We start from the raw sequence: 11,803 nt of genomic DNA, 5'->3' as shown, positions 1-11,803 counted from the left end.
TAATATTATTGAAATTCACAGGAAAAAATTATTAAAGAAGAAATTGTCAAATTTTTGAATCAAACAATGCGAAATTTTCAAAATATCATACTATTTGTGTTTTTAAGAATCTTTATATGATATGTATGTTAAATTATAGCTTAATGATTCTAGTTTATGATATGATGTAAAAGTTATAAGATAATATTATTGAAATTTCCAGGAAAAAATTATTAAAGATGAAGTTGTCAAAAATGACGAGAAATTTTCAAAAAATCATATCGATTATATTTTTAAGAATCTTGATATGATATGTATGTTAAATTGTAGCTTAATGATTCTAGTTTATGATATCATGTAAAAATTATATGATATTGAAATTTCCAGGAAAAAATTTTCAAAAAATCATATCGACAATATTTTTAAAAATCTTGATATGATATGTATGTTAAATTGTAGCTTAATGATTCTAGTTTATGATATGACGTAAAAATTATAAGATAATATTATTGAAATTTCCAGAAAAAAATTATTAAAGATGAAGTTGTCAAAAATTACGAGAAATTTTCAACAAATCATATCGACTATATTTTTAAGAATCTTGATATGATATGTATGTTAAATTGTAGCTTAATTATTCTAATTTATGATATGATGTAAAAATTATAAGGTAATATTATTGAAATTTCCAGGAAAAAATTAATTAAACAAGAAATTGTCAAATTTGTAAATCAAAAATGAAGCGAAATTTTCAAAAAATCATATCGACTATATTTTGAAGAACCTTGATATGATATGTATGTTAAATTGTAGCTTAAAAATTCTAGTTTATGATGTGATGTAAAAATTATAAGATAATATTATTGAAATTTTCAGGAAAAAATTGTCAAATTTATAAATCAAAAATAAAGCGAAATTTTCAAAAAATCATATCGGCTGTATTTTGAAGAATCTTGATATGATATGTATGTTAAATTGTAGCTTAATGATTCTAGTTTATGATATGATGTAAAAATTATAAGATAATATTATTGAAGTTTCCAGGAAAAGATTATTAAAAAAGAAATTGTCAAATTTATAAATCAAAAATTACGCGAAATTTTCAAAAAATCATATCGGCTGTATTTTGAAGAATCTTGATATGATATGTATGTTAAATTGTAGCTTAATGATTCTAGTTTATGACATGATGTAAAAATTATAAGATAATATTATTGAAATTTCCAGGAAAAAATTATTAAAGATAAAGTTGTCAAAAATTACGAGAAATGTTCAAAAAATCATATCGACTATATTTTTAAGAATCTTGATATGATACGTATGTTAAATTGTAGCTTAATGATTCTAGTTTATGATATGTTGTAAAAATTATAAGATAATATTATTGAAATTTCCAGGAAAAAATTATTAAAGATAAAGTTGTCAAAAATTTCGAGAAATTTTCAAAAAATCATATCGACTATATTTTTAAGAATCTTGATAGGATATGTATGTCATGTAGCTTAATGATTCTAGTTTATGATATGATATAAAAATTATAAGATATTATTATTGAAATTTCCAGGAAAAAATTGTCATATTTATAAATCAAAAATACAAATTTTCAGAAAATCATATCGACAATATTTTTAAAAATCTTGATATAATATGTATGTTAAATTGTAGCTTAATGATTCTAGCTTATGATAAGATGTAAAAATTATAAGATAATATTATTGAAATTTCCAGAAAAAAATTATTATAGATGAAGTTGTCAAAAATTACGAGAAATTTTCAAAAAATCATATCATCTATACTTTTAAGAATCTTTATGTGATATGTATGTTAAATTGAAGCTTAAAGATTCTAGTTTATGGTATGATATAAAAACTATAATATAATATTATTGGAATTTTCAGGAAAATATTATTAAAGGAATTGTCAAATGTTTACATCAAAAAGCGAAATTTTTAACAAATCATATCGACTATATTTTTAAGAATCTTGATATATCATATATCTTGATATAACATACATATCATGTATGTTAAATTGTACCTTAATGATTCTAGTTTATGATATGATGTAAAAATTATAAGATAATATTATTGAAATATCCAGGAACAAATTATTAAAGAAAATATTGTCAAATTTAAAAATCAAGAATAATAATTTCAAAAAATCACATCGACTGTATTTTTAAGAATAATGATATGACATGTATGTTAAACGGAAGCTTAAAGATTCTAGTTTATGACATGATATAAAAATTATTAGATAATATTATTGAAATTTCCAGGAAAAAATTATTAAAGAAAATATTGTCAAATTTAAAAATCAAGAATAATAGGAAATTTCAAAAAATCACATCGGCTGTATTTTTAAGAATAATGACATGACATGTATGTTAAATGGAAGCTTAAAGATTCTAGTTTATGATATGATATAAAAATTATAAGATAATATTATTGATTCCCAGGAAAAAATTATTAAAGAAGAAATTGTTAAATTTTTAAAGCTAAAATGCGAAATTTTCAAAAAATCATATCATCTATACTTTTAAGAATCTTTATGTGATATTTATGTTAAATTGAAGCTTAAAGATTCTAGTTTATGGTATGATATAAAAACTATAATATAATATTATTGGAATTTTCAGGAAAAAATTATTAAAGAAAATATTGTCAAATTTAAAAATCAAGAATAATAGGAAATTTCAAAAAATCACATCGACTGTATTTTTAAGAATAATGATATGACATGTATGTTAAATGGAAGCTTAAAGATTCTAGTTTACGATATGATATAAAAATTATAAGATAATATTATTGAAATTCCCAGGAAAAAATTAATAATATTAGAGACGAAATTGTCAAAGATTATGAGAAATTTTCAAAAAATCATATCGACAATATTTAAAAAAATCTTGATATGATATGTATGTTAAATTGTAGCTTAATGATTCTAATTTATGATATGATGTAAAATTTATAAGATAATATTATTGAAATATCCATGAACAAATTATTAAAGAAGAATATTAGTATTAATAAAAGAAATCAACAAACAATATCAAGAAAAACAGGGTGTTGCTGCCTTTTTTGGTGGACACTGCATATGTTCTTATGAAACTTGACACAAACACCTACTTCAAGTGGTCGCGAACGGTTATACATTGAGACATACAGTTGGTTTATAACATAAATCGATAAGCAATAATAGCCCTGGTGATGCAGATCTTATACAATTCTATAATTCTAATTTATTGCCTCAGGTCTCTAGTAGGCTGCACTTTTCGCTCGAATCTGAAGAGGAAGTCTTTCGTACGTTACAATTTACTAAAACTAATACAGTTGAATGTGATGGTATTAGCGTAAAAATGTTATTGTTCCATATTTGTCATATTATTAATTGTTGTCTGGATTTATGACCTATTAGTATTTTAAATGTTACCTCGAAGCTGCTAGAGAGGATTGTGGCTGCGAGAAGCTAGGGCCATTATTTTCAAGGTTATATGAAGGTCACGACCAATTTTTTAAATCGGACCCTATATATTACTTTTCGTATTGATTTTCGAACATTTCCATTGCAAAAAAACCATACACGAAAATTATATCAGCATACTTTTAAACCTTACAGCAAACTGACATATTACAATGATAACCTTGTTACTATTAATATGTCTATATTGTGACTATTAATAAATTCGCTGTAGAAAACTTTAAAGTGTTATATGTTATTATTATTATTATTAATCATGCAATCGTGGAAATGGGGGAGAGGGGGGAAAGTACTGTATTGTTTTTAGTTAAATTATTTTTATTAATTTCTTCACGAAAAGTATATAAAGATAATATACATAATACGCAACCAACATTACTCTTTGAAGATCGGCAAAGTAGAATATCTGTTATATCTTACACCATCGTCGCCTATGTTTTTTTATGGAAAAAATTATACCTTTAATTTGGGTTCTTTTAACAAAGAAAAAAATTTTAATCTTAATATAAAAATATTTTGCTGAACGTATTAAAAGATAAGGAAAAAAACAAGATGAGTTGAATAGGGCAATTATGTTATAAACATATTATTATAAATAATCATTTTTAATATAAAAATCAAATTATATACCTTTATCTCAAAAAATTAACCTCGCCAAAAAGATTCATTACTATTTACACAAATATAGTGAAAGAATGAAGTAATAAATAAAGATGTCATATGCACGTGTAAATTATACAAAACGTGATGAAATTGTAGAAATTACGCAACACAAGTGAAAAATCTCCCTTGGTCACAATGAATATTTTTTTTTGATTAGTAAAAAGAAAAATTAACGTCAACGCTAATTAAATAAAACGAAATTGTTATTATGAATGCGACGTGGGTAAATTTGTACTGGTCCTTATCTCGCCGCTGCAAATAAAGCGTTTTTAGAAGGATGTCGAGGAAATAAAATCGCAACGGTTAGTTTCTACGGGGTCGTTTTCTTGAGATGACGGATGCAGCGGTTGGCAGCAGCGATGTCAAAGAGGAGAAGAAAAGCTTCTTTAGTATCAACAAAAACTTGATCGCGTTAAAACTGTCTCTCTTTTTCTTATATGGAGGTAAAGAATCATTCAAAACACTTGCTTTTTAAATATTTAATTTTATTATATTCACAGCCACATCTTCATTGCTTCCATATCTTACACTTCACATGCAAAGTATTGGATTGACCATAAAAGAAATTTCCGCAATATACTTAGCATTGCCATGCACCACGTTTTTGGCGCCATCTGTAACCGGTTTTCTCGTAGACAAATTTGGAAAGTACAAACCGGTAGTGATAGTTGCGTTTATACTAAATGCGGCACTTCATCACGCCCTTTTCCTAATCCCTCACCAAGAAACGCCCGGGAGCGTCCCCAAGGCTTACGTAATGAGACATCCTGAAAGGAACTTTACGGAAGTTTGGTGGAGTCCTTGTGCCAGCCGAGAATGCCCCAGCGAGGAGAACATCAATATCGAACTTCACATGTGTGTTAATCGTTGTCTTTTAAAACCTGCCAATACTTCAACGACGAATGCCTCAACCACCGCTCCGAAATTAAAATACAAAAAAGTTTTTGAAAATGAAACCACGCTTTCGTTAAACATCGATATGTACGAGGGACTTCGGGATCCATCCTTTCAAATGGGGATGCCGGTTGCTGTGGATCAAGATAACAACACCGCTGATTACACCAAAAATTTTAACGAAACTTTGCTCTTGAAATATGGTGTTAATGTTACTGAATTATACGAAAATGATATTAGGTATTAATTAATTATCGTTAAGTATGCAACTAATATCACAGTATTGGTATTGCAATACGCGATTTGCGATATTGGTTGCATTATTTATATTTTTTTTTTTGTACAAAATAGATGTGGTGGGATAATTATAGAAAACACGGAAGTCTTTCCTGGAGAATGTATTGTGCATAAATGTCGTTTCTTGGAAGGTGGTCCAGATATGTGCCCTCCCGAATTTAAAGAATCCGACGATAAAACGTTTTGGCTTTATTTCGGTTTGCGATTTTTAGCTTCGACGATGATGACAGCTGGAGTAACAATAATGGATCCTATCGCATTGACGATGATTGAAAAATACGGTGGAGATTTCGGAAAGGAAAAACTTTTCTCGAGCATTGGTATGGCAATATTCTCGCCTGTGACGGGTGCTTTTATAGATTACCGCAGCAAAGGTCTCGGTTACACCGATTACTCAACCGCTTTTTACGCCTACGATGTCCTATTGTTGATATCGGCAGTGATGGTTTTTTTGATGCCGCTTGGAACCAAGATTCCCGCTGATAACATATTCAAAGATCTCGCAAATATCGTTAAAATGCCGAACGTTATTTTGTTCATCGTTTTCTTATTCGGATTAGGAAATTTGTGGGGTTTCATCGAAAGTTTTTTGTTCTTCTATTTAATCGATCTTGGAGCGCCTACTTATTTATTAGGAATCACCGTCACTGTTGGTACAATAAGTTCTATGCCGTTTTTGTATGGGGCGGAAAGAATCACCAAAAAAGTTGGACATGTTAATGTTGTCATTATTGCGTTTTTTGCCCACGCAGGAAGATTAATGGGATATTCATTAATTGAGTAAGAAACTTAAATTTATACAGTATGCAACCAAATACGCAAATCGCGTATTTCAATACGCGTACTGTGATATTAGTTGCATACTTGATGTAAATTGTTTTTAGCAATCCTTGGTGGTGCTTTCCTTTCGAAGCAATGGAATCCCTTTCTGTTCATCTTATGTGGGTAGCAGCTGCAACATATTGCGCAATATTAGCGCCAAAAAGTTTATTGGCAACCTTAATAGGAGTCGCTGGGATGGCCCATTTCAGCATTGGAAAGGGAAGTGGAACATTTTTCGGGGGTCAACTCATCGAATTGGTTGGAATACGCCAAGCATTTAGATACATGGGACTCGGGGCTATGATTTCCGGATTAAGTTACGCAGTTTTGCACTTCCTTTGGTTGAGGAAATTCGACGAAATCGACGAAGAAGAAGAAGAAGAAACCGAGCGGTTAAAAGACCCCGAACCTAAATTTAAAGACCAAGGAACCATGGTGTCCATGGAACGATTAAGTTTAATGATCGAGTACAACCAAATCGGCTCTTTAACTTCCTTAGGAAGAACCAGAAGCAGCAGCGTTGTGAGAAGAAGTAGTTCCGGAGCGATCAAATTCCGAGGAAGCGCGTCTAAAGTTGATTTGATCAAATCCACGATGGAGGTTAACAACAGAAATTCGAATCCTCAATTCAAAAATTCCACCGGATATCTTAGCAGAAATAACAGCACGAAATTGTACGATTACAAACCGTCGAGTTTATCGAAATTAACAAAAAGTGCTAGTAATCCTGTGTCCGAAGATATCTTGAACAAAAATTTAATTCCTGATGAAACTGATGAGATTATATACGATAACACCATAAACAAAGTGATTAAAAAAATTGATAATTTAGAGAAGGAGAAACGAAATGAAATCAAAAATGATGAAAAAGAAGGTGAAGAATAGTTATTTTTTAATGTTAAGTTATCTTTTTTTAAGAGGCGTTATTTTTGTAGTTTATAGTGTTATTATTTTTAAGTAATGAAATAAACGAAATTTATTATTAAAACAGTTATTTTATTTTAATTATTTATTTAAGAATAAAAACAAAAAGAAGATTGTGTCTGAATATTTCAAAACTGTCGAAAGATTAGAAGTGTAGATACAAAACAGGAGATGCCCCAAGATAGAACCCTGTGGCACTCCTAACTTCAAGCCTCGCAGTTCAGATCTCCGATCACCCAATTTAACGACTTGTTGTCTGCCTAACACATAACTATCAATCATGCTCATAGCAGAATCATTAAACCCAATGAAGGATAAGATAGTTGATAACATCCTATAATTGACATATCAAAGGCCCTACTGTAGTCTAGCACGAAATCCAAACTGTGTCCTAGGCAGAAAATTTGATCATTCATATTTTTTTCTAATACTTTAGACAAAACAGGTAAAATACTGATTGGTAGTAGGTCCGAAAATGTCATAGGATTTTTAATCTTTGGCAAAGGTGTTACTAAAGATTTCTTTCAACATTTTGGAAGGATTGACCTCGACAAGCATATATTAATAAGATGTGTGATGTGTGAAAGGACAACACTAACGTATCATAACAACCGAGAGTTCATCATATCCCACACTGCCAGGCTTGATATTTAACAATTCATTAAAGGTAGACTTTTCCGTGGTAGTGTAAGCCTGAATTAAGTCGGGATCAGCGATCATTGAGTTTTCAGCAGCTTGTAAAAAATTATTATTAATGCCTCCTATTTTAATTTGGTAACATTCAGATGTCTTAGTGATTTCCAGAGATCCCTGGAACTTTTATTTTTAAAAGATGATTCATAATATGCCTTCTGCTCGGTCTTTATTATTAACATTTTTCTCCATCGCCTTTAGTTTTTGAGTTATGATCGTAATACACTGTTGGAAATAATTCACGAGCACACCCTATATAATCTGAACGCGTGAAGATAAATCGATAATATTTCTAGACGAGTTTGTTCAGCGAGTTTCGAGTTTTTCCGCCCTTCCAAGTGGAACATTCCGTCGCTATGGGGACTGAAGTGGGTGGGATATACCTGTCGTTTTTAGTGTGGTGTGAGGGACCAGTTTGTTGTCGTACTCTGTGCTGCTCTGTGCGCGATGGAAGGGCGATCGCGTCACTTAAGCGAGTTTGAGGGAGGAATGGTTATGGGTATGCACACTAACATTCGAGCACCACAGATTGGTGGAGGGACATTTTGTTTTCCGACGAATCAAGATTTGATTGAGCACCGGATACGTGCGAATTTTGGTAGGTCGGAGACGTGATGAGTTGTACAGACCTTTGTGGAAGAGCACCGTATACGAATACTTCCATGGCCAGCTCGTTCTCAGGATTTGAATCCGATCGAACATCTTTGGGGGATACTCTCGCTATTGATGTATACCCACCCAGCAGAGTTGCATCGCTCTCCATGTGAAGGTAAGTTACACTACCTTCACATGGAGGTACCAAATTCCATACCAAATTTCATTACGCTAGACACACGCGTTCAGATTATGCAGGGTGTACTCGTGAATTATTTCCAACAGAGTACCAAGAACACTCAATTTTGATATTTTGGCCATTTCCACTTTGTATCCATAATATAGTTACAATTAATTTGAACCAGGTTATGGATTATGTCTTTTTGGTTCAATATAAACAATTCATATCCTAAAAATTATTCCCCATCGCCTTTAATTTTTGAGTTATGTTCGAATTTAATAACAAAAACATTCAATTTTAGTATTTGGTGATTTCCACTTTGTAAACATAACGTAGTTATAATTAAGCTGAATCTAATTATGGATTATGTCTTTTTGGTTCAATATAAACAATTTATATGCAAAACATTTTTCTCCATCAATTTAGTTTTTGAGTTATGATCAATCATAATAACAAAAATACTCAATTTTGATATTTTGGCCATTTCCATTTTGTAACCATAATATAGTTACAATTAATTTGAACCCCGTTATGGATTATGTCTTTTTGGTTCAATATAAACAATTCATATCCTAAACATTATTCCCCATCGCCTTTAGTTTTTGAGTTATGATCAACCTTAACAACGAAAATGTTCAATTTTGATGTTTTACCGATTTCCACTTTGTAACCATAATATAGTTACAATTAAGCTGAACATGGTTCTGGATTATGTCTTTTTGATTCAACATAAACAATTTATATCTGAAACATTATTTTCCATCGCCTTTAATTTTTGAGTTATGTTCGAATTTAATAACGAAAACATTTAATTTTAATATTTGGTGATTTCCGCTTTGTAACCATAACGTAGTTATAATTAAGTCGAATCTAATTATGGATTATGTCTTTTTGGTTCAATATAAACAATTTATATCTAAAACATTTCTCTCCATCGCTTTTAGTTTTTGAGTTATGATCAATCATAATAACAAAAACACTCAATTTTGATATTTTGGCCATTTCCACTTTGTAACCATAACATAGTTATAATTAATTTGAACCCGGTTATGGATTATGTCTTTTTGGTTCAATATAAACAATTCATATCCTAAACATTATTCCCCATCGCCTTTAGTTTTTGAGTTATGATCAAACCTTAACAACGAAAATTTCAATTTTGATATTTTGGCGATTTCCACTTTCTAACCAAAATATAGTTCGAATTAATTTGAATCCGGTTATGGATTATGTCTTTTTGGTTCAATATAAACAATTCATATCCTAAACATTATTCCCCATCGTCTGTAGTTTTTGAGTTATGATCAACCTTAACAACGAAAATGTTCAATTTTGATGTTTTGGCGATTTCCACTTTGTAACCATAATATAGTTACAATTAAGCTGAACCTGGTTATGGATTATGTCTTTTTGATTCAACATAAACAATGTATACCTCACACGTTATTCTCCATCGCCTTTAATTTTTGAGTTATGGTCGAATTTAATAACGAAAACATTAAATTTTAACATTTTCGTGATTTCCGCTTTGTAACCATAACGTAGTTATAATTAAGCTGAATCTAATTATGGATTATGTCTTTTTGGTTCAATATAAACAATTTATATCTAAAACATTTTTCTCCATCGCTTTTAGTTTTTGAGTTATGATCAATTATAATAACAAAAACACTCAATTTTGATATTTTGGCCATTTGCACTTTGTAACCATAATATAGTTACAATTAATTTGAACCCGATTATGGATTATGTCTTTTTGGTTCAATATAAACAATTCGTATCCTAAACATTATTCCCCATCGCCTTTAGTTTTTGAGTTATGATCAACCTTAACAACGAAAACATTCAATTTTGATATTTTGGCGATTTCCACTTTATAACCGTAATATAGTTACAATTAAGCTGACCCTGGTTATGGATTATGTCTTTTTGGTTTAACATAAATAATCTATATCTCAAACATTATTCTCCATCGCCTTTAATTTTTGAGTTATGATCGAATTTAATAGCGAAAACATTTAATTTTAATATTTGGTGATTTCCGCTTTGTAACCATAACGTAGTTATAATTAAGCTGAATCTAATTATGGATTATGTCTTTTTGGTTCAATATAAACAATTTATATCTAAAACATTTTTCTCCATCGATTTTAGTTTTTGAGTTATGATCAATCATAATAACTAAAACACTCAATTTTGATATTTTGGCCATTTCCACTTTGTAACCATAACATAGTTATAATTAATTTGAACCCGGTTATGGATTATGTCTTTTTGGTTCAATATAAACAATTTATATCTAAAACATTTTTCTCCGTCGCTTTTGGTTTTTGAGTTATGATCAATCATATTAACAAAAACGTTCAATTTTGATGTTTTGGCAACATCCACTTTGTAACCATAATATAGTTACAATTAAGCTGAACATGGTTATGGATTATGTCTTTTTGATTCAACATAAATAATTTATATCTCAAACATTATTCTCCATCGCCTTTAATTTTTGAGTTATGATCAAATTTAATAACGAAAACATTTAATTTTAATGTTTGGTAATTTCCGCTTTGTAACCATAACGGAGTTATAATTAAGCTAAATCTAATTATGGATTATGTCTTTTTGGTTGAATATAAACAATTTATATCTAAAACATTTTTCTCCATCGCTTTTAGTTTTTGAGTTATGATCAATCATAATAACAAAAACAGTCAATTTTGATGTTTGGCCATCTCCACATTGTAACCATAATATAGTTATAATTAATTTGAACCGGGTTATGGATTATGTCTTTTTGGTTCAATATAAGCAATTCATATCCTAAACATTATTCCCCATCGCCTTTAGTTTTTGAATTATGATCAACCTTAACAACGAAAACGTTCAATTTTGATGTTTTGGCGATTTCCACTTTGTAACCATAATATAATTACAATTAAGCTGAACCTGGTTATGGATTATGTCTTTTTGATTCAACATAAATAATTTATATCTCAAACATTATTCTCCATCGCTTTTAATTTTTGAATTATAATCGAATTTATTAACGAAAACATTCAATTTTAGTATTTGGTGATTTCCGCTTTGTAACCATAACGTAGTTATAATTAAGCTGAATCTAATTAGGGATTATGTCTTTTTGGTTCAATATAAAGCATTTGTATCTAAAACATTTTTCTCCATCGCTTTTAGTTTTTGAGTTATGATCAATCATAATAACAAAAACACTCAATTTTGATATTTTGGCCATTTCCACTTGGTAACCATAATATAGTTACA

The 11,803-nt window shown here is 29.6% G+C and overlaps 1 protein-coding gene across 1 annotated transcript; it reads left to right on the top strand.

The window, feature by feature from the left end:
- Positions 1–4,416: 4,416 nt before the first annotated feature.
- Positions 4,417–7,123, top strand: LOC111419624 (major facilitator superfamily domain-containing protein 6). The gene is made up of 4 exons (XM_023052452.2): positions 4,417–4,565; positions 4,623–5,256; positions 5,368–6,093; positions 6,198–7,123. Exons 1-4 carry the CDS (start codon positions 4,454–4,456, stop codon positions 7,018–7,020), a joined length of 2,295 nt encoding a protein of 764 aa, XP_022908220.2. The 5' UTR covers positions 4,417–4,453; the 3' UTR covers positions 7,021–7,123.
- The last annotated feature ends 4,680 nt before the right edge of the window (positions 7,124–11,803 follow it).

This window comes from Onthophagus taurus, chromosome 8 (genome assembly GCF_036711975.1).
Source record: "Onthophagus taurus isolate NC chromosome 8, IU_Otau_3.0, whole genome shotgun sequence".
NCBI classification, from domain to species: Eukaryota; Metazoa; Arthropoda; class Insecta; order Coleoptera; family Scarabaeidae; genus Onthophagus; species Onthophagus taurus.
This window is presented reverse-complemented; position numbering and strand designations above follow the sequence as displayed.